Here is a 24,062-nt window from a genome sequence, read left to right as displayed (position 1 = left end):
TTTAGCCTGATCATCATCCCTAAGGCTAGATGCAGGGCAGCTTCCTCGTTCATATTGTAAAAAGAGGCTCAGTTTCATCTTCAGGCTTGATGTTCGCATATTTATCTCTTTACGCTTCTTACAATGTGTAGTATCCATGTCATGATAGTACCTATACTCGTACTACCATAATAATACTAGTCCAACCCGTGACGTGACGTGACGTAGCACTGCGTACCTAGCAGCCGTGACGTCACATAGACGCTGCATGGACGGGACGAACGCGGGGAGATATGTACGAGTAAGTGCGAGGGAGTGGAATCGCATTCCAGTGAAGTGCGCAGTTAGCTCGTGAGTGAGTAGGTATTGAATGGGTTGGACAGTATGTGAATTAGTTTCATGGTTAACTACATCATGCATACCACCATCCACGGATCAATATCGATCGCCTTCTGAATTCGATTGGGATTAGTGAACGATATAGCCCGGCTAATCTCGCGCGCGACTCCGTTTCGTGCGCACACGCCATTATTTATTTATTTAGTTAAATTATTGTTTAATTTAAATTTTAATTATAGTGTTAAAGAAGATGTTGAGGAGTATCGTTGTGTTTCTTTTGGGTAGGTATTTGATTGTTATATTGTTATTTTTTATCTTATATCAATTAATAACATCCCGATCAATAGTAAAAATTAAAACAGTGCTTTACTTGTGCAATTTTTGCAAATAAATATTAAATTGTTTTTAAAGAATACTAGCGGCCGCCCGCGACTTCGTACGCGTGGATCCCGTTTTACCCCCTTTTCCCGAATTTTCTGTGCTATAAACCTCACGGAGCCCGAGACCTTTCCAACGAATGCAAAACCGTGGAAATCGGTTCGTGCGTTCTGGATTATAGCGTCAGGGAGGAAAACCCGACTTATTTTTATATGGTAGATTAGCAATTTTTAAATTTATATGACTAATAATCCCGTTAACTATGCGTAAATCCCTCAAAGTAAAAATAAATGACTATTACTTTATAAGAAAGAAAGAACAAATGAAATTTTTTTTTTATAAATATTGATGTCAATCACAAAGACAGTTATTTAAATCCTTGAGTTTTCTTTAGAGGTTGTCTGTTTTTGTTGTATGAAATGCAGGAAATACTCTTGTATGGAAAACTGTTTCTAATAAGATTATCTTTGTATGGAAAGGCCAGTATTTTTTGTAATTTCAATGTTGATTCCATATCCGTGTTTTGCTCTTTAATTGATTGATTGACAGATGAAACTAAACTAAAACTAAAATGAAACTAAAGAATAGAACTAAACTTTAACCGTAACTGGAACGAAAACCGGTGTTTTTGTACATGGAGTTTGACAGTCTTTTGATAGCGTTTGTTTTTCTAATAAATTATATTTTTTAACATTATTTAATATAGGCAGATTCGGACTCAAGTCTCTATAATTATCTACTTGAAAATTGAGCATTTAGGTAGGTCCTAATTTCATAGAAAATTTTAAAACTAAACTGTCTATTAAATATGACAATTCATTTTCCCGCCAAGCAGCCATCTTTGATCGTATTTTTTAATGGCTCTCACGGCTTGTGCATTTGCCAGTGACATTATAGACATATTTAACAACAATGTATTTTATAAAGAATGTAATCTCTTGAAAAAGAGGCTGACAATAGTGACTGAGTTTCTTGAGCTGCTTCTTCTCAGCACTGTCCCATTTATTGTCCCGAAGCAGTGGTAGGGTTGATCCTTGGTCGTGTAAAAGTGCTTTTTAACAGCCTGCTTGCAAAAATAAAATGAATTTTATTTGTGTGGTAGTCCTGTATTTTCTTTTTCCCACAGGCATAGCGGTGGCATTCAGCCAGCTGCCCATAGACTACTACCACGACCTCCATCTACCTCATGACCCGCCCCTATACCCGGTGTTCGAACACCCCCCACCGACGGAATTCAGCTGTGGGGGGCGCAATAGGGGGTACTTTGCTGACGTCTACTCGGGGTGCCAGGTAATTTTCAAATTTTTTGATGAATGTGTAGCCTTATTAATTTGTTTTAATAAAAAACTTTGATAAGTTGATGCTTTACTATGCATTTGAAATAAGGCTAGACCTTTTGTCCTTTGTCTTGGTAATTAAGTAAGTAGGTAGGTACTTAATATTTTTCTGTCCTAATAAATGCGTTTGAAAAATCGTTTACTTGAACATACTAAATAGTGAAGATACAATGTAAGTAACATAGGTAGACCTACTCGTACAATACTGTTAATGGTGCAATAGCCAGGTTTCTTCTCAATAATAATAAACATCTTTATTTTCTCAGCACAAACATTATTATAGACTAGCGGCCGCCCGCGACTTCGTACACGTGGAACCCGTTTTACCCATGGGTGGAGTTTCGTAAAATCCTTTCTTAGCGGATACCTACGTCATAAAATCTACCTGCATGCCAAATTTCAGCCCGATCCGTCCAGTGGTTTGGGCTGTTCGTTGATCACTACTTATATGTCAGTCAGTCGTCTTGGAGTTACATAATATATTTAGATGTGAACACTTGCTTGCAGGCTTACCACTTCTGCTGGCGACAGCGGCTGGTCAGCACAGACCTGTGCGCGAATGGCACGCTCTTCAACGAACAGTTCCAGGTAATATATTTTCATAGTCTTCGTTTGTTTTAATCATGTAACTTTACCTAAATAATCAGTAAATAGTCCAGTGGTAGACAGCATCTAACTAGCGTTCCTTGGATCTCGAATCAGAGGTAGAATTGTGTAAAGCAGAATCAGAGGTAGTTGATAAAGTCAGTTAAACAAAGCGTTTGACTAATGAATAATCGTACCTTACGTTATGAACTCTCAAATGATAACGATTGCTTTAGATTGAGTTCCCAACATGTAGTTAGATGTTTCACTGTTATTTTTTACTTTTTTTTTAACTTTCAAAATATAGCAATACCAAGTATTGCAGTGCCGCATGGAAAATTAAGAAAATACGCGTTCAGCCGCCACAGGTGTTGCGATCGAAAAAACACACTCATAATGTGTTGATGTTATGATTGTGTAATAACGACTGACCTAATTTCAATACTAATATTATAAGTAAAATAATATGCTAAAGACCGAACGAGATGGAGGACTGTTGTGGACGTAACGTACACCTCTGCCCCATCTAAGCACGGTAATACTATCTATACAGTATTCCAACTCGGCCATATTTTTGAAATAAATGTCAACAGCCCCGCGGTACGTCACGGTATGACAACATGCGATAGGGCTGCTCACCTACAGTACCCATTCTAATTACATCTGTCTACTTAGAATTTCTATCTAGTATTGTGATTGTAATTTTTTTTTATTTAGACAAACAAAATACTTTTTGAATGGAATAGGATAAAAATGCGTGTTGTTTTGTGATTAGTAGATTTAATTTAAAAAAATATACTAAAATAATTTTGAATCTACTAATCATAATGACCTGTTGCTTTAATTTCAGGCGGGTGAAGTCGTGGGCCAAAGCTGGTTTTAAATACAATATAATTTTCATTTCAAATCAAACTTACTGAAAATGACCATTTCTGACAGTTAATGACTAGGTAGTTTTTGACAAATTTGACCGTTTAAGACGGTAAGTCCAATTCAATAAACTTAGTCATTTTCAACACTAGGCCATCGACGTCCGTTCGGCACATTCGCGACACCCCTAACTTTTACTTTCGACCGCGTACCGAGATTTGAAATTCGAAGGAATGCTCGCGTTTCGTCGGTTTATATGAAGTTACAATACTGTATGATATTATTACCGTGATCTAGGGGACATAGGACCATAAGTCAAAATAATATACCAACTTTTATTTATATTTATTTGTATTTTTTTTAGGTTTGTGACCATTTCTACAACGTGCGTTGTGGATCTCCGTACGAAGATTTGTAAATAATTTTTATAATTTATTATTTTATGTAAATATAGTCGGTAAATAAGTATTTATTTATTGTGTAACTGTTCTTATTTGGCTACAAAATGAATGAACTATAATAAAAACACAGGAAACTCAATCTTTTTTATTTTATGACACTTCTAAGTAAAAATATATTTTATATTCTAAACAAATGAAGATTATTAAATAACTTAAAAAAAAAAAACATAAAAAAGGATAACTGAAAAACAAAAAATATTTCAAAAAAACCAAAGATGAAGGATTTATATTGAAAAATAATTACATCAAAATCTAAAAATAAATAAAACCAGTTTTTATGAAAATTGTTTTTTATTATAAAAAAAAGTACAAAATCGTTATTATATCAAATAAGGTCTTACAAACCAAAACAATAAAATTCCTTTAGGATAATGTGATATTTAATTAAATCACAGATACAATCGATATTGATATAATTAATAGTCTTTTATTTTCTTAGCAATTAAGAAATATAAAAATAACATTACACCTAAAAATTTCTTAAAAGTGGCAGTATTAGAGATGAGTAATTATTTGATGATTTATGATTTTATCATCAATTTATTCAATCTTAAATTATAATTATGTACAGTGTTTAAGCCCCATCCACACATTGGCTAGTTTGCGCCAAAATCGGGTGTAACGCGTGATGCAATGTATCGTGTAATGTAATGGAAATAGTATGGGCAGCACTTTACATGTAATTTTGACAAACAAACGTTTCTATTTATCAATTTTTTTCAAACTTTTAGGACTTTTATCAACTTTTTTTTATACAATAGCTGTTTCTTATTTTCCTTTTTTTGAACCAATTGGTGTAAACTTTAATATTACAATATTTTTTTATTTGAATTTTTGGATTCATTTAATAAGTCAACACAGCCAAATGTGTGGATGTGGCTAAAAAGACATTCTATTCATTCATTAAATATTTGGTGCTAATATTTAAATAAAATACGTAAGTACCTTTAACTTAACTACTACAATTTTACCTAAAATATTGCTTGGATTAGAAAAACATTGTAGACGTTAAGTTCGTAATAATGAGTTTTAACTAAAAAAAAATTAGAAAAATATTCTAAAAGGAACACTTGACTATGTATTACTTTTAGTTTTAAATGCACAAAATATTAGGTGCTTTGGATATAATCTCGGAATAAGTACGTGTATATTTACAAGATGAAAGAATCTAGGCAAGTTAATGTTAGATGGAATTATTTACCTAAAATGTTTTCTTGGAAAGAGTTTTAATTAATTTTAAACACTAAACAATCAAACGCAGTTCTTTGACAAAAGGCATAATTTTTGCAATATAAAAAAAAACGCAGGTGGTCAGAATAACCGACACTAACGCCCGTATTCACAAACATTACTATGAGGTCTCACAGTGCGCGTGGACGCACAGGGTGACACACGAACCAATCACAGAGCTTTATTTAACGCTGTGCGTTTGATTTGATGCTTTACATAAGCAAGTATCTTTTGTGAATACGGGCGTCAGACAGAAACAGCCAGAATAAACCAACACTCAGCTAGAATTATTCTGCCAAAATTTTTAAATTTGCCAGAACCTTATTAATTTTGCCAGAATTTCTATAATTCCAGCCAGAACAATATAGATTCGCCAGAACAATAAAGATCAGCCAGAACAACATACATAGATCAGCCAGAACAATATAGATCTGCCAGAACAAAAAACTCACCTAGAATATCTAAAACCAAGCCAACAAACAACATAAAATCACAGCCATGGAACTCGCCATTCTACTTCCAGCTCCCGGCTTCGTCTTATCATCATCTATCTCGTTCTCCTTCGTAATCCTGTCCATCTCATCCATGATCCTCTTCTCTTCCATAGCCAACATGGCGGCGTCGTTTATGGTCTCCATGAGAGGGTAGTTGGTGTACTGGGATTCTGGTAGACGAAGGTGCAGTTGCCCGTTGGAAACGGAGTAGTGAGTTCTCTTGCTGATTCGGCTTGCTGTAATTTAAAGGATTAATAATTTTTTTAGAGAACTTTTGGAGTGTCTAAAGATCTTTGGGATTTTAGGTTTGGTGAATAAATAAATATAAAAAGACATTTTACTATAGTCTGGTCTGAGAGCACGTAGAATTTTGTCCAATGACCCCAAGCTACCCATCCTTATCGCTCGCGCGTAATTATGTTGATATCGCGCTCGCACACTCACTGAGGGCGCCCGTCGCACAGTCGCGACACCAATATATTTACGCGCGAGCGATAAGGATGGGTAGCTAGGGGTCATTGGACAAAATTCTACGTGCTCGCAGACCGGGCTTTAGAGATGAATGGAATATTAGAGATAGTCTTCATGTACCGGATACTACCTATTTAATGACCTAATGATGATGAAGGACATTAATTTATACTGCGCCATCTAGTCCCAAACTAAGCATATCTTGTACTATGGGAACTAGACAATGGTTATAAACATTCCCATACAGGGTGTCCCAAAAAGTAATGTCAAGCCGAAGTCCAGAGGTAGAGCATCACTAGGGCTACCTAAATCACCGTGACTTGATAGTTTTCGAGTTATAATTTTTTTTGGCGATGTGGAAATCATTGGGGAGACCTATGTTCAGCAGTGGACGTCTTGTGGCTGAAATGATGATCAGGATTTCAAAGCTAACTGTAGACTTACCATCAGCAAGGTTTAGGGTCTTCAAGGCCTCAGTCATGACAGGATCGTCTTTAATTTGGTTGTAGCGGTCCACGAAGTCGACGTACGCGTCGGTCTCTTTCTCGCAGATGCCTTTGAAGTCGTCGGTGTCTATGCTCCACACCATGAGACCGCCCAGGCCGTAGTCGTTGGCCATTCTGGAGAAAAATCAGGGTTCGAAAATATCCGATATTTATTATAAATATCAAAATATCGGATATTTATGATATATATCCGATATATCAACTTTGATATATATCAATTTTGTATGAAAGCCATATTATTATTTTATTGTATTATTCATGAATACTATTGCATATGTGCTACATAAACATGTTTTTAATGTTTTTAAACCTTAAAATCAGACAAATAAAGCAAAAACATAAAATATTCTTTTAAATACGGCAAAATCAACTAAAAAAATAAAAATCTTATGTCAAAAAGTACAAATACAGTAACAAATGTTAAAAGTTGATATATATCATTAAAACCGGCTTGATATATATCGGATATATATCCGATATATATCTTGATATATATCCCTTGATATATATCCTCGAACCCTGAGAAAAATTGAGGAAATGTAGCCATTAGGCATGTGCTACTTCTGATGATGTATGAGAAGCGAGTAGAACTAGAAATTAGCGAGTATAGATCCGATACTTTTTTCACTGGGCTATAAAATATGAGAGTATGATGAATACAATGGGATAAGCGAGCTGTAGAGTAATTGAGCACTGGTTGGTCTTATATCAAGGGCTTATAACAGCTAATTATATCTTTTAACTTCAGTAAGAGGGTTAAGGAGCATATAAATATGCCGTAGTTCCTCGAAAAGTACGGTCACAAGAACTTTAGAATAATCCGAGAGCATCACATCTCTGTCCGCTCGAGTAGCCATTCCTTTATTTTCAAAGTACAAATTAAAGATACTCATATAAATGTAATGTTGACTTTAGTTTAACCACAGTAAGTACTTATAGATTGACCACCTCCCATTCCCATCGCAGAAACCTTTAAATCCAAGATCTCTCATTTGACAATCAAGAAAAACTCAACCAGAGAAGGCCAAGCCCAAGCCCTATGGGAAGTCTAAACTGTCATTGGAAAGTAATTAATCAGAATTTTCCTTTCAGGGAGTCAGATTGACTTACTTGACTTTGATAGCGATGGACCTGGCGTTGTCGTAGGTAATGATCCTTTCCCCATCCCGGAGGTAGGGCGTGGAGGACTGGTCGTGCCAGTGGTGCGTCCACTTGGAGGACGTGTTGGAGATCTCTTGACAGATCTGGAAAGAATGTGAGAAGTCCTTTACTGAACTATTTAATCGAGGATCAAATAGTTGTAAAAATCTAAATATGTAGTTGTAATAGTAGAGTAATATTTTAACTCTTTTTTAAAGAGGTAAATTGGGCTCATCATCACAGGTTATAAGTCTCCACAGCAGGAGGACGACCCTCTCTAATTTAACCGAGGCAAATGGGGGATTTGGCTTACACTCCCTATGCTGGCCAGACGGGTTAGGGTCGCATTATTCTCCCTGAGAGGTGTGGGGCAGGGCAGAATGAGACCAACTCTACTCTTCTTAGGGCTATGTTTCACCGGAACACCATGGCGCCGCCAAATATAGCCCTTAAAGATGTCGTAAGAGGCGAGTGAGAGCGTGTGTCAAAGTATTCTAGCAGTTAGTAGAGATCGAATTGCTGACTCTCGAATTGGCATTTAGACCCACTATTAGGCTTAGTCTCGTCTCCACTGCAGCAACGCCTGTGTAGCCAGAATCTACAGCTTTACAGCCAATAAAACCCAACCAATGAAGGTCAAGTTTGTCGCGTGAGACCCGCAACGATTGTAATCAGACGAACGTAAAGGGAGTTAGAAGTTAAGCATCAACTTCCTTCCATTGCAAAGCCATTAGTCCCTTTATCCTTACCTCTTTGTACTTCATGAATCCTGTCTCCCCCATGAAAGGTCCCTTAAACCCTTCTATCGCCAAACAATGTGTAAGTATAAGACTTACATAATTTGGACAGCTAATACTTAAAAAGTCTTGATCGAACCCCTGACCGTTACCCTGACCGACAATGTTGTTCATACATGATGCGGGCTGCGTTTACTTTGACCTGACCGCAGACCGCAGAACGCCTCCAGTGCGGCAAATCCTTAAAGGCTTAAAGCTCACCTCATTAAATCCCATGAAACCAGCTTCTCCCGTGAAAGGTCCCTTGAACCCAGTTGCTTGCGCTGGCGTCTTCCCGAACTCGATGGTTCGAGTCGCGGCATCCTTCAGCAGGAAGGTTCGTCCGTACATCGGCAGACCGAGCACCAACTTGTAAGGGCTCACTCCGTGCTCGATCATGTACTTGATTGTGTATTCCTGGGGGCAAGAAGGTAAATGATAAATCCAGAATTTGGCAGGTTCTTGGATACAGAATAGCTGGATAATGAGGAACTGTCTAGTGTTTTAGGCAAAAGTTCTAAATAAATAGTGAATTGTCAGTCAGATAGCGAATAAGTGACATCATAATAAATTGCCAACTCATATGCAGCCAGGATCTACAGCTTGGCCGCCAACAAAAACCAACCAGTGAAGGCCAAGTTTGTTCCAGGGAAAGATAAACTGTCATTGGACCAGCAACAAAATTAATCAGAAGAACATAGGAGGAGTTAGAAATTAAGAATTGACTTCATTTTAGTGTAAAGCTCAACAGCTTTACACTGAACACACAACACAGGTCAGAGAACTCGTACTTACCACACTAAGGACATCTTCTTCAGCAGTGCCCCTTAAAGGAGCATTAGCTCCAACTGTCCCGTCCCATGTCCCATGGTAGTCATAGCACATCATGTGCAACAAGTCCAGGTAACGGCTCAGCTTGGGCAGGTCGTATGCAGCGTCCATGGTGTCCTTGCCCGCTCCAAGAGCTGCTGTTAGGATGTACCCTCGAGGCTTGAAGGCTTCGCTCAGCTCCTGTTGGATGGTAGAGGGTTCATAGGACATACAGCCTTAGCAATATTGTTAACAAGGTTTGGAAGATATGACGGCCACTCGCAGATGACATTATAAAAGTATGTATCAGCAGGGAGAAGAGCTTGATCACGGTAACAATTTAGCAGGTAAATTGAGCAGACCCTTTACATCTTCTATAATTTTTTGAGAGCTTCAATCATAGCTATTTATCCCTATTAATATTCATCTACATCGTTGTAGTAATTATGAAAAGATACAGACAGAGGAGTTTACGTTTGGATTTTAGTAATAATTCACACAATACCTTAAAAATGTACTTTTTGTCACTTTATGGTAAGTCTTCATAAATAAGATACCTTTACAAGCGCCACGTAGTTAGCCTTGTCCTCAGGCCTGCCGTCTCTGCGAGCTGGGTACTCCCAATCCAAGTCAAGACCGTCGAATTTGTACTGGCTGTAATGGAAAAGTACAATTTAAAACATTAAAAACTAACTGATCCCATCACTGTACTTTATCCTGACTGTCTTGGGACCTCTTAGAACCCGCAACGAATTTAATCAGATCAGAAAAATTCCTTGATGAAGAGTTTGATGAAGGAGAGTTTGCAAAGTGGCAGATGATGATTTTAGTTGAAAACACTAAAGTCCTACAACAAATTCAATCAGAAAAGAAGACGTTAAAGCTTGTTTTAATGAGACAATCTCCACTCCTCAATGTAATTTCGAAATGAAAAAAAAATTAAAAATAAATTTGGGTTTTTTACTCGAACTTGATCTTTCTATCAGTAACAGGCGGGACAAAAACGCCCTAAAATATAGTTTAACTTGAACACAGCATAAAATTCCAACTTACTCTAAGAACACCATAACGCTGTCAATAAACTTCTGCCTGGACTCCCTTGTAGCAGCCATGGTGGAGTACTTGGCCGAGCCCTCGTTCCAGCCTCCGATGGCGATGGTGACCTTCAAGTGTGGGTACCGCTTCTTCAGGCCTACCAGACGCTTGTAGCCTGCTTTGCCGTAATCTACTTCCAGGTCTTGCCATGCATCTGGAGATAAAAGGTCAGTGTTAAGAATAAAATAAAATATTGTCATTACTAACGGCTCGCCCCGGCTTCGCACGGTTGCAAAGGAATTTCCCGGCTTTTCTCTTCTATTGTATGCCTGTTTTATACGTACAAACTTTCCTCTTGAGTCACTCTATCTATTAAAAAAACCCGCATCAAAATCCGTTGCGTAGTTTTAAAGATCTTAGCATACAGGGACAGACAGCGGAAAGCGACTTTGTTTTATACTGTTGGTCTCCACTGTGAGACCCTCACTAATTCAATTATGATCATCATCATTTCAGTCACAGGATTGCTGAACATAGGCCTCCCTCAATGATTTCCACAATGGCCGGTTGGCGGCGGCCTACATCCAGCGACTTCCTGCAACCTTTATGACGCTCTATTTACTAAAGTCAAATAGAGGATAGGTACTTATGATGGCCAGACGATTTTGAGGAGGCCTGAAGAATGAATCCTTTGTCCCAAAAGAGGTTATGATCATTACAAAATAGTAGCCAGTATAGTAAGTTCAAATTACATCAAAGTAGGTATTACAGTAACTTTAGAGCTTTAAAATATTATGTTCTGATCCCACAATTATTTCCTGGCAAGAAGAAAACTTTAGAAGAAGAAGAGAAGATTTCTATTGTAGGATCAAGGCCTTTCTTCAGCAGTGGACGGCAGTAGGTTGAAACCTCAGATCATAGAAGGGAAGTTGAAACAAATCTAGTTCTTACCTAAGCTCTTTATGGTGCCTTTCTCATTGTCCAATCCAGCGAAGGAGTACACCAAGTGGGTGCACAGGGAAGGCTCCAGGTTTTCAATTGTGAACGCCCCGTTGCCAGGACGGTACGCTGCCCAGGAGGCTACGTAGCAGACCACCGCCTTGTCGTGCATTGGACCTAGATGAAGACATTTTATTTTGTTTTAATATTTAGAAAGATGGTAGAAACACTTTTTTATATTTTAAACGACTGTCTTCCAACCCAGAGTTATCTGGATCGTATTCTAGCGGTAAGATCGCCTAAATTGTGCCGTTTCGAATTTATTTTCGTCTGGTGTGCAACAAATATAAATAATAATAATAATAATAACGGCCTCTACGTGTTGGATCTGTATCCCCACGCAAGCCTTATAAAGGACCGGGCCACTTTTGACCCGTGAGCTCCGAAGCGTACAAACATAATAATAATAACATCTAAAGAAGCTCTTGCTAGATGGTTGGCTCAAGGGTCAGATTCAAAAGGCGGTGATCCTCAGCACGGCACGCATTGTCCGGAGGTTCCTCAGCCTGTGACCCTGACCACCGGTAGCTTGGGCCCTGCTCCGCTACCAGCGGATTAACTATTTTTAAGAATTTTTTTATAATGTATTTTTAGTTTTTTTATAATTTACATTGTAAAAAAAATATTAAAAATAAGAAGGAAATTGAATAAAGAGATAATAATAATAATAAAGCCATTTATTCCATATTTCTATTTTACATTTCAAATGTTGTTAGTGACTTTCCTTAAATTATGTTAGTTAGTTGAATTAGTATCTATGATTGAAATATGGACCCCTGTAAGGGTAAAGGCCTCCTCCATCGTCTTCCATAGCTCTCTGTCTTTACCGGAATTTATCCAATCATTTCCTGCTACTTGAATAATATCATCAGCCCACCGTCTCAATGGTCTTCCAACATTTCTTTTCCCTGATGGGCCTTTCCATCGTGTGGTTACAATGGTCCATCTCTTGTCTGTGTATCGTGAGATGTGTCCGGCCCACTTCCATTTAAGTGTGAGAGCATGGGTTAGAGCGTCTGTAACTTTAGTTTTTTGACAAATATAAATATCAACTACTAAATAAATTAGTGTGCAATTGTGAATTAGCCATTGTTTGGGCAGTTAAAATGGGCATGAACAGTCATCGGTATAAACCACAAAATGTCAATGTATTTCCCTGCATTGAACTTGAACCTAAAATACGAGAACAACTAAAACCCGATCGTGCTAATTGCGTACTTTGCTGGAATTCGACTCTCCCTCCCATTCGCCCCGTGTCCGTACCAGAGCGTCGATGTGACGTCACGGCATGTACGAGTATATTGTGGTAAATTGATGTGCGGTTAAATATGTATTTGTCCTATAATTACACATTCCAAACTGTTTACCAAAAACAAAAGAGCCTCAATATGGGAATCGGACCATGACAAGTGCCATGTTTTTGGGTTAATATCCGACCTACATGTTCAGATATTTAGTATCATTGTCTTGGTCAAAACAATTTTAAGTAAATGATTATTTGATTGCTTTTCGTAGAAATCTAAATATTCAACTGGTGTTTCACCAAAAGATATCAAAATAATGATAAAAGTGATGTTGGAGGAGTAGAATGTCTCATAATCTTCCCGTGGATGTTGTAAAAGGCGACTAAAGGACAAATAATGCGAACATCAGGCCTCCCCAACCCGTCTGGCCAGCGTGGGGAGTGCAGGCCAAATCCTCCATTTGCCTCTGGTAAATTAGAGAGGGTCGTACTCCTGCATTGGAGACTAAATGCCTGATTATCACGATGGACACCGCAGGGCTCACTGTTGAGTCTCGTATATTTTCTATTATGTTCTTGTTTTTGTAGTCAAATACCTAACCTAACAATCACGTGACCATAATTTGCCTAATGGAATACAATTATAAATCTCTTAATTGACATTGAAATTTTTAATGACGTCACCAAATTGATTGTACAGTCAAGATATCAAGTTACATTACTATACATTATCTACGATTTTTGAACAGTTATCTGTTACGCTGGCGATTGTACAGTCAGCGTCAAATCTAAAGTGGCCAAAATGTTGACAACACAACCTAACTCCAATTGTAACAAAGACGTACGTGTGTTTTTAACTGCAACGCAACTGGACGACGAACGATAATTAGGTATTAGATGTTTGCAAAAAAACCGTATCGCGGTGTCGCTTTGACAGCTAGTTCAAACAAAGCTGTACCGCAAACGTACCGCAACTGAGGCTTTGTGTATAAGCTGACAGAAAACTACTTTTTCTTAAACGCAAGTCAAACGATTCACGAATATTTGTTGTGTTTTAGTGAAAAAATAAGGTGCTCGGACTTTAATGGAAAGTGCTTAAATCCATTGTTTCGTCTTTGTTTGCGTGTGAACTTTACCGCACATCAACTGGTATGAAAATGGCGTGACTGGAGTGTGAACGCGAATGAATCGGAGACATTACATTTATTGGCGCAATCGGGGTCCTGGCAACTTTGAATATCACGAACTATTTGAGGCTGACTGTACACTAAACGTTGTAACAGTTTCGGCTATCAGCCATCACAAACCCGTTATTTGTTGTAAAACAACTGTTTTTAATGCCATTGTTTTAAAGATTGTTTTTGGGTGACAATTTGGAGTTACGCTCCGAAACGCTGTCGCATTGAGTGGGCATGCAATTATAGTCGCTATTCGGGTTAACTTAAATTATTTATTTGTATTTTAGTTCAGAAACTGTCCTAACCTCATTTTTTTAAATACGAGTCAAATGAAACTGTCTCAAATGAAAGTTAACAGTTTATTGTTAACAAATGGTTTTCATTGGGACTGAACAATAAATGGCACCGAAAACTTACTATTTTTCAACATTTGTTTTAATATTATGAGCCTAGGGTAACACAAACAAAGAATCTGTGTGGGCAGAAATGTAGGATCAATGACACTGAGCCGTGTGATTTTTAAATAGCTCATGTCATTTCTATACAATTTTTACGACGTCCATGTCAACGAACTAAGAATCGTGACAATATGGTTCACTAGCAGCAAATAGCAAAGTGTATAATTTTACTCCAGGGTTCGGTATCCAAAGGGTACCAAAGTAACTCTTATCATCATCAGGTCATTCAATCTCCACTTAATTCCTTCGATTCAGCTAAATGACGTCCATTGCTGGACAAAGGCCTCCCCAAGGATTTCCACAACCACCGGTCATGCGCTGCCCGCATCCAGGTACTTCCCGCGACCTTCACCAGATCGTCGGTCCACCTAGTGGGAGGCCTGTCTACACTACGTCTTCCATTTGAGAAGTTTTTTGCCCTAACGGCCACCAATCTCTACTGCTGGAGTACGATCCTCTTCCAATTTACCAGAGGCTGTTAAATGATAGGTATTTGATCTACTCCTATTGTTGCACCATCGTCAAACTCCATGCATACAAAAAACACCGGTTATCATTACAGTTACAGTTAAAGTTAGGTGGTGAACTCAGCCTTAAAAGCAGAGTTGTACAATTTTCGGCTGTATATTTTCAGTTACTACTCAAAAATTTTCGTAAGTACTACTAAGAGATAGATTATTAAGCCATGTACTTCAGAATACATAGTTATCTATTTTAAAGTAAAGTTACTACTTAGGTAGGTAATATGAAATTATCAAAAATACTTACATTCTTACATTAAAGGTTAAAAAATAATGTCTATCTACATTCCTAGTTGTTTTTTCTTCGTACAAAGCTGAAAAGGAATTTTTATTTCACATTATTTTATTCCATTCATAATATTTAAAATTATGTATTCATAATTGACTGCTGCATAACTGCGAGGTCAGACTTATATAAATAGACTCATATAAATCATACTTGTTACTTGTATTACCTAAAATGTACCTAACTATGAGTAGGTATGATATATTCACGACTGCATAATGATTCTTATGCAGTGGTAACATAAGTTGTATTTGAACAAAATAGTTTAGATTATGTGCTGTTAACCCTACATTCTTAAATTACAGTTATTCGGAAGTAGAAAGTGAATATTCCTTCCTGTATATTATTTTATATTTTTATTATTATTTTGTTTATTACTTTAAGTTTTCATCAAGAAAAAAATGAAAAATTACGAATAATTTTACAATAATTGTGTATTATATTTTAACTGGCAGTTTTTATACATTTTGTGATCAACTGTCTGCATTTCAGGTTTATATTATGGTACAGGCAGGTTTGACATCGTGACGTGTATAACATTTCCTAACTAAACAGTTAAAATAATTATAATGTTAACTTTTCTGCCTAAAATCCTTGCTTTTATTTATCAGTCATGTTTCAATGTTCATGTTCTTCAATCTACACTAAAATTATAAAGAGGGAAGATTTAATGGTTTGTAATGAATAGGCGGGGCGGGGCACATAGCTCGTAGAGACTATGGCCGTTGGGGCAAAAAAGTTCGCGAGTGGCGACCACGGGCTGGAAGACGTAGCGTGGGCAGACCTCCTACTAGGTGGACCGACGATCTGGTGAAGGTCGCGGGAAGAGGGGGAGGCCTTTATCCAGCAGTTAACGTCATTTGGCTGAAACGAATGAACGAACGAATGAATAGGCTCCGAAACTTTGGACCGATTTGAAAAATTCTTTGACCATTAGAATCCTAAATTATTTCTGACGAACATAGGTGATAAGGAGTTCACCAGGGCAGCTAGTCAATTAAAAAGAGGTATTTGTAAGTTCATCAATTTGTTTAAAAAAATCTTTCACTGTTAGAGAGCTACATTCAGGAACTGCTGGTCCAATTCGAAAAATCCTTTTTGTGTTGGATAGACCATTTATCGAGGCAGGCTTTAGGCTTATAACATCACCATACAACCAATAGGGGCGGAGCAGTAAAGAAAAGTGTTGCAAAAACGGAAATTATTCAAACTATTTTCACGCGTACGAAGTCGCGGCGCTAATCTAAATAACTCAAAAGTGATTGACTGACTGACTGATTGACTGACTGACTGATTGACTGACTGACTGATTGACTGACTAACTGACTAACTGACATAGTGATCTATCAAAGCACAGCCCAAACCAATGGACGGATCGGGCTGAAATTTGGCATGCAGGTAGATGTTATGACGTAGGCATCCGCTAAGAAAGTATTTTACGAAACTCCACCCCTAAAGGGGTAAAACGGGATCCACGAGTATGAAGTCGCGGGCGGCCGCTAGTTCCTTCATAAAGTCCTTGCGGGCAAAGTCGTGGGAAAAAGCCGTATTACACTCTACAGGATGTTGATTTCAGTGTATGGTATCCAATTGTTTTCTTTCACGTGAAGATAATTATCACTTTTGTTGGATCAAAATGACAAAGAAGCAATTTTACAGTTGATAAGCCATTGTTAGCGTCTTAGAAACCGTGGGTATTGGCTTACGTTTTGTATGTATGGGTTGGAATCTAGACGGTTGGTTGGTGGCTTATTGGACGGTTGCAGGTTCAAGTCTAGCTAGGGCAGTTTAAATCCTTCAAGGCCCGCGAATCTAGATACAATAGATAATCAATTGTTATGACATTGATTAATGCCGTCTGGGACTCAAGCGGTTAAAAAATATGATCGTGTCTCTACCTTGTTTTACTTCTGTAGTTACCTATTTCTGTTTATTCAGTTTCTAATCAAGTTATCACGGCTGCTCATATAAGTATACACCCCTTCTTATACAGGTGGAATTTTGTAATGCCACCTGGAGGAAAAGTACCCTTATCTAATACTGTAGGTAGAAAATTTTACTCAAAGAAAATTTTCTATCTACAGTATTAACACTAGAAAGGCCGCCGTCCCATTTTTGTCCCACTCGCGAGTTTGATCGTCTCTAACTTTTTTATTTTTCAACGAAAGTCCATGAAACTTTTTGACTTTTAGTAATTTATTGAATATTATCATTTTTTAATGTTTTTGATAATATAACATTAATAGAAAATTTTTAAATATCGGTTTTACCTAGAAGCGCCACTGGGTCAATTTTGTCCCACCCTGGTATTTGCCACAATAATTCGATGTAGAGTCCTTTTTTCGAGGAGATACGAAAGTGGAGAGGTGGGGAGAGTTTAGATGACTCGTGACAATGCAGAAATGTAAATATATTGTACTAGTTTTTGCCTGTGACTTCACCCGAGAGAAATTAAGTTTCTCATAGAAAGACCTAATTTCTTGACACTTATCGTTGCTTTTTGATCAAATAACTGATTATTATTCTAAAATATAGCCTATACTATGTTATTCTGAAGTATTAACAATAAAACTGCAAAGTTTTATTAAGATCGGCTTAGTATTTTTTGCGTAAAAGAGTGAAAAAACATCCATCGATCTAACCATGAATCCATACTCACTTAGTTCAAGTTCCAGGCATATATCCACCCATTCATCCTTCCTATCCATTCATCAGTCCATCCATCCTTTAATTCATCAATATTTATTAACCTTAACATTTATAATAATAGGAGAAAGATAGCTTCTAGAAATAAGCCAGTTCATACATTGTATGATTTGATACATTTTTAAAATGTGTGACTTATAAAATTTTGAAGATTAAACGTACATACTTTTCATTGTAGTTGGTAAAAAACTTCATTGTTTGTGTACAGATAACATAAAAATAACCATACCTATAGAAATTTCTAAACACATAGTACACCACAGAGACAAAAAACCATACAAAAATACTTTGTGCAAAATGTGCACTATTTGTAAGATATTAATTTTTCCTTTAAAAATAATAATGACTAGTTAAAGTAGTAATTTCATTATTTTAATACAGTATAACACCACGTAATATGTGACTATTTTAAATGAAACCAAAAATATCTGACTTTTAATAATTCAAAATTAAAATTGAATACATTTGTATTTTTAAAGAAATAAGTACATATTGATTTAACTACATAGATAAACCTTTTTTTAAGGATACTACAAATAGTTTTAATCATAATATTCATGCCTGAAACTAAAAAATGTTACAAAAGATATGCTGGGACAAAATTGACCCAGCGGCGCTTTTAGGGGGGTCGCAATCTTCGGCACTTCTAGTGTTAAGGGTATTTTTCTCCAGGTGGCATTACAAAATTCCACCCTGTATAGGGGGTAGAAAATTCGATAAATATTGCTTTTATTCTAAAGAGATGTTGAACATGTTACTATGTAGTATAGAATCGAACAGATAACTTGGTTTTGAAGCAAGATAAATTGTGCAATTTGATCTATTAATCTATGCATTTTCATGCAACTATGCAAGTATTATAGTTTCCATTTAACTTGTAAAAAAAGCTTTAATCTACTTGACTACTTTTTGAAACTATAAATCAAAACAATAAGGAAAAAGTTTCAAATACTATTTTTACCCCAACAAAAAAATTGTGGTCCCAACTGCCATATAAGTGGGTCTATAAATATAACCCAAAACGTATCGTATCAAGTGAGTAATACGAAAAAACCTGTTCTGATGCATTCTTATATGACTCAGTTTAATGAGTGTTTGTTGGAGCTTGAGGCTTTACCTTGCTGCAGAAATGGAGGTAAAGATTTGAGTTATTTCATAAAAATAATTATTTATTGAATATCTAAGTCCGCCTGGCTAGCTACCACCATCTTACCTAAGTCTGTCGCCATAACAACAATGTTAACAGCATTGTTGTGTTCCGGCAGTTAGAGGTAAGATAGCCAGTTCCTCCCTGGTTGAGGATTCCGGGTGAAGCTCGCTTCCACCTTCGGCCTGATCGTCACTTACTATCAGGTGAGATACAGGCCAAGAGCTTCCTCGTTATGGATAAAAAAAAACGAATTTCACAAGTGTTTTTCTGGATTTTCTATATGTGCTTTTACCATTTTCTTTCTTTTACCGTTAAATTAATTAAGAGTTCTGTCAGAGTAGATACCCGTAGAATACAGAATTTTATCAGTCAGATAGTTCGGCCAGAATATAAGTCACTATGAACAAGTATGAATTTAAGAAAGTATGCACATTCCACTGACTTAGAATACCAAATCGACAGATTAAGTCTTTATGATACTCTTTGTAGTGAAGTAAAAAGTAATTTTTTCATTGAAATTAAAACTAAATTAATGGTATCCGTACTGCAAAGAATCGCAAAATTACATCCAAGGGCTTTAGCATCAATCTTGTCATCATCATCATCGTTTTGAAGGCTTTTCAGACTCTACCAGTCATAGTGCCAACAATAGTACTGTCATTTCTTTCTTCAGTAATTAATGACATTAAATCTCCTCACATACAAATAGTCTTGCTTGTCGCACTATAATATAACCTTCGTTTGAACCACCGCATATTAGTAATAAAAAGTTACACAGTTGTTGTTAACACTGTTTTAAAATGACATTTCCACACTAAACGTCACTTTAATAATAAAGTTTTATTAGTAAGGGGGTTATAGTATTAGTATTTGGTCCGCTTAATGGTCACTATGATTATGATTACATTCGGACGCAGCAATAATACCTGAATGCACAGAATTCGTAATAGGATGTTTTTAACGCAATCAACCTACGCAGTCCAGAAGTTGATAATAAACTACAATTGTATAACAATTGTCAAAATTATCTTATCTTTCACGCAGATTATAGAATCACAATACACTAAAATAAGAATTCGCACGTTCATAATCAAACCGTCACTATACGAAATTGGGAGAAATTGAGTTAACAACGCCATCTATCAGAGCTCCGCGAAAAGTGCATGCTGTAAAAATTCCACNATAGTGACGGTTTGATTATGAACGTGCGAATATTATAATTAATTCGACAAGCCTTGACAGCTGTTGATTCAATATTAAACTAGTTTTCATTCTCATTATAGCTTCTTCATATTAAAGGTCACTTTAAATTCAGTATAAATTCTTGTGCTATAAAACTATTGGTTTAAGAAATATTGTGGAGTCAATAGTGTTCAACACAAAAAGGTTACCTGTAATTTTAGAAGCCATTTCGCGTTTTTGCACAAAATCTTTTTTAAGTTTCACTTTAGCACTGTTCACTTGTCTGTATATTTGTTGATACTGATACTGGGACTTACCGTCTGAGTATGAGTTTATTAATAATACTAGAGATAAATGACTTTGTATAATTTGTTTGTATAGACAGGATATCAGGCTATATTTTTGTTGCAAAAATCTATACGAATATTAATAAAGCTGAAGAGTTTCTTTCTTTAACGCGCTTATTTCAGTAACTACTGGTCCTGGAACTTTTGCCCCCAATATGGGAATCGAACTCGAAACTTCTGGATCAGAAGCAGATGGTCTTACCACTAGACCACAGAAGCTTCCTAGGTGTGTCTCATCTGGGAAAAGAATCTTGGAATATTTGCAGCCACAGGGAAAAGAGGGCTATCGTTTTAGAGCTCACCAGTTGGCGCCACTGAAGAGTAAGGTCACTGTCATTTGCTGATGGCGGAGACAGTAGCACCAACTGATGAAGAAGCGGTATGAGGACTACCACATTTACTCACAATAATTAATATATCGGTTTCGGTTACGGTTGCGGATAGTAAATCATTTCGGATTATCCGAAAGTTTCGGATAATTTCGGTTACGGATATTAGAATTTAATAAGGTAAAATTCAAATAGCAAGAAGCTGTACGACCTATACAACGTGTTAAAGAAAAAGCGCAAAACCTGAAATTAGTTTGTTCGGAATCGAGAGTAAAATCGATTTCACTAATAAAAATTAGGCTCAAAGGACAGTGCCAATCCATGTATGGAAGTTGGACCAAGTGCTGCCCAGAATGAAACGATAGTGCATTTTGTTCCTCAGGCCAATACTAATTTGTAAACCGAAGCGCACTGAAATCCATCCCTGGAGTTAGGAGAAAAAAAGATTTTAGTTTTGAATTATTTACATACAAAATATCATCGATGTATACGTACTACGCATAAAATAACACTTTCTACGTTGAACTTAACCATACTGCATCCGTACACCTTACTTTAGTACGACTTCGACATTCTTTATAAGCGATCAAGCGCTGTTGCAGTAGTTTGGTTACTTGACAAAAATTAATTATTTCCAAAATGGAGCAAGAAGTTTTTGCTTACAATAACTTCAATAATCAATTGTAATACACCAATAAATTGATTTTTTGCAAGTATAGAAAACTAAAACTTCTTGCTTCATTTTGGAAATAATGAATTTTTTCAACTTACCAAACAATTAAAACAGCGCTAGATCGTTTATAAAGAATGTCTAAATCGCACTAAAGTAACGTGTACGGATGCATTATGGTTAAGTTCAACATAGCGAGTGTTATTTAATGCCATAATCGCGAAATCTAATGCGTAGTACGTATACATCGATGATATTTTGTATGTAAATAATTCAAAACAAAACTCTTTTTTTCTCTTAACTCCAGGGATAGAATTCAGTGCGCTTCAGTTTACACATTAGTATAGGCCTGAGGAACAAAATGCACTATAGGTTGATTCTGGGCAACACTTGGTCCAGACCCTGGCACTATCCTTTAAACAAAAAATATTTTAATTACGCCGTGTTTAATCGTTACTTACAGAGGTCTACGTTAACTACTAACCTACTAACCGAAAGGTCAATACGTTTCCAGAAATGCGTAAAAAAGAGATAACAGGTGCGCGGGGCGAAAACAAAAAGAGTGAATATCTTCGTAAGTAATCTGCGAAAATTAATTTTAATAATTTACATAATCCTTTTATAATAAAAATAAGTTGGGGTGTCTGAGGTTTTGCGCTTTTTCATTAACACCTATGATAAAGGTAAAACAGGCGGGTAAATCAGACTGTGCCAGGGGATGCCAGACAAGTAACAAATATTAAAAATATTAAGATTTAGACTCCGCTTTTATCCAAAACCATCCGAAACTTTTGAATCGGTTTCGGTTACGGATATTTTTTTATTTCGAATATCCGATAGTTTCGGTTACGGTTACGGATATTCTTAACATCCCTGGAGTAGGGCCATGTCAGTCGCCAGTAGTGCCAACTGTTATTATAAAAACAATAGTCCTCATTTAAAGACTTGATAAATCTTATGTTATCATTAACTGTAATGATTCATTTATGAATGACATTAATGACTATAGTAATTGGTTGCTTAATAAAATGTTTATCGTGATTGATTTCGTCATTAATTACGTTTATAAGGTTTCAAAAAAGGTTAAGGAGAAACGTTGTAGGTATATTATGTGTAATTCGAGCAACATTTAAATATGTAATTTATATTGCACTTGTTAATAGTCTTGCTGTTATTTTTATATTGGTAATGTCAACGAATAACTGATACATAATTATTATTATGATACATTATGATAAAGCCTATTTTTTATTGCAAAGCGAATGTTGAGATCATTGAGACAGTTTAGTTTTTATCTATTGTTTATATTGAATCTATTTTTATTATAATCTTTTGTACAATATTGCCATAGTTTATTGACGCAGACAAGTATTCTATGTAGAGTTTTGGATAATTAGTAGGTCGTTTCGATTTAAATCCCTTTTTAGGATAGCGTTATTTCAAAAATATTTCTACTTTTCTGTTCACTATTTTAGGGTTTCTAAATACAGAGTCAAAATTATGATTATTTTTATTAGGACCACTAATAGGTACCAGGAACATAAAAACTAAATGATGAGTAAAATGACTGTGATAGATATTATGTGCAAGTGCATGTTCCTTAGCAGTTAACTAGGCGACTCACAAAAACTTGAATTTCTAATGACAAATATTCGATGGAATTTATAGTGTTAAGTAGAGTTTAGTATTGTTGAGAAAACTAGTCTTTTTGTATTGAATTAATACTTTTTTTACAAAACTGTAGCGTGAAGTTATGCAGAAAAAAGCGTCGGTGCATTCTCGTGCACTTTCTCTTTGCAATGTTTCATGTAATCTATCTTAGTTCACAAGGTAGAAGCTATCTTTAGATTTATAATAAAACCTTTCACTTACCTCCCAAGGTCTGGCCGTCCAAAACCGACGCCATGGCGCAAACAACGAAAAATAACAGAATTTCCCTTCGCGCCATTTTGTTCAACTGTCACTTTTCCAACAAAGAGTTCTTAACCTCTTTATTCCATAAAAAACAAACTTAAACCTCCTTTGTAATGTCAAAAGGAACTTCAATTCGAATTTAAAAATAGAAATTCGAATTAGAATTTGGAATACGTCGTCGCGCTACCGCGACATTACCGACTGTGGTTATTTGACATTTGCAGCACGTTTCACCGGATCTTTGTAGAGTCAAACCTTATTGAATTATCAACTCTAATTCTAGTCCAATAGAACACAAAATAGTTTTAAGAGAAGTCGTTTGACCGGTTGAGATATTCCTTCCATGTAATCGTGAGATAATGAATCGTAACGGTAATGATTTAAAGTTTAATTTGAATTGGCGTAACGAATGAACTGGTTTTGTTTAACCGTTCGCATGAACAGTATTGCAATTTATTTGTGGTAATAATTAACTTTAATACTTAAAATATTTCTTGGCTTTTTATTTATAAACAGGAAGTTACGAAATTGTACTACATTAATTTAATTTAATGTGACTAGCAAACTGAAAACGTTATTATTGTTTGATATTGTGGTTAACCATAGTAAATGTTTAAGTAGAATAATTTGTATCCAAATAATACTACAATAATTAATCTTAAGGAAAC

At 36.2% G+C, this 24,062-nt stretch overlaps 2 protein-coding genes across 2 annotated transcripts; one reads left to right on the top strand and one right to left on the bottom strand.

Moving 5' to 3' along the window:
* The first annotated feature begins 458 nt into the window (after positions 1-458).
* Positions 459-4,019, top strand: LOC114357878 (uncharacterized). The gene is made up of 4 exons (XM_028311672.1): positions 459-599; positions 1,823-1,986; positions 2,541-2,621; positions 3,853-4,019. Exons 1-4 carry the CDS (start codon positions 569-571, stop codon positions 3,904-3,906), a joined length of 330 nt encoding a protein of 109 aa, XP_028167473.1. The 5' UTR covers positions 459-568; the 3' UTR covers positions 3,907-4,019.
* Positions 4,020-5,310: 1,291 nt separating this feature from the next.
* Positions 5,311-23,604, bottom strand: Cht2 (Chitinase 2). Its single transcript, XM_028311666.1, has 9 exons — positions 23,353-23,604; positions 11,363-11,527; positions 10,430-10,625; positions 9,934-10,030; positions 9,362-9,577; positions 8,789-8,983; positions 7,761-7,894; positions 6,589-6,764; positions 5,311-5,909 (listed from the first exon to the last, which is right to left on the bottom strand). Exons 1-9 carry the CDS (start codon positions 23,426-23,428, stop codon positions 5,641-5,643), a joined length of 1,524 nt encoding a protein of 507 aa, XP_028167467.1. The 5' UTR covers positions 23,429-23,604; the 3' UTR covers positions 5,311-5,640.
* Positions 23,605-24,062: the final 458 nt, after the last annotated feature.

This window comes from Ostrinia furnacalis, unplaced genomic scaffold, assembly GCF_004193835.3.
Source record: "Ostrinia furnacalis isolate ACB-3 unplaced genomic scaffold, ASM419383v2 OfSCF3526, whole genome shotgun sequence".
In the NCBI taxonomy this organism is placed as follows: Eukaryota; Metazoa; Arthropoda; class Insecta; order Lepidoptera; family Crambidae; genus Ostrinia; species Ostrinia furnacalis.
Note: the sequence above shows the minus strand (reverse complement) of the source record. Positions and strands in the feature narration are given on the sequence as shown.

Excerpts from the sequence above, each read along its gene's own strand:
- LOC114357878 (XM_028311672.1), top strand. The coding sequence starts at position 569 with ATGTTGAGGAGTATCGTTGTGTTTCTTTTGG. Across the intron at positions 600-1,822 it reads TATCGTTGTGTTTCTTTTGG|GCATAGCGGTGGCATTCAGC; the intron begins GTAGGTATTTGA and ends TTTTTCCCACAG. Across the intron at positions 2,622-3,852 it reads TCTTCAACGAACAGTTCCAG|GTTTGTGACCATTTCTACAA; the intron begins GTAATATATTTT and ends TATTTTTTTTAG.
- Cht2 (XM_028311666.1), bottom strand. The coding sequence starts at position 23,428 with ATGGCGCGAAGGGAAATTCTGTTATTTTTCGTTGTTTGCGCCATGGCG. Across the intron at positions 7,895-8,788 it reads GTTTCATGGGATTTAATGAG|ATCTGTCAAGAGATCTCCAA; the intron begins GTGAGCTTTAAG and ends CATTCTTTCCAG. Across the intron at positions 5,910-6,588 it reads GACCCTAAACCTTGCTGATG|CAAGCCGAATCAGCAAGAGA; the intron begins GTAAGTCTACAG and ends TTTAAATTACAG.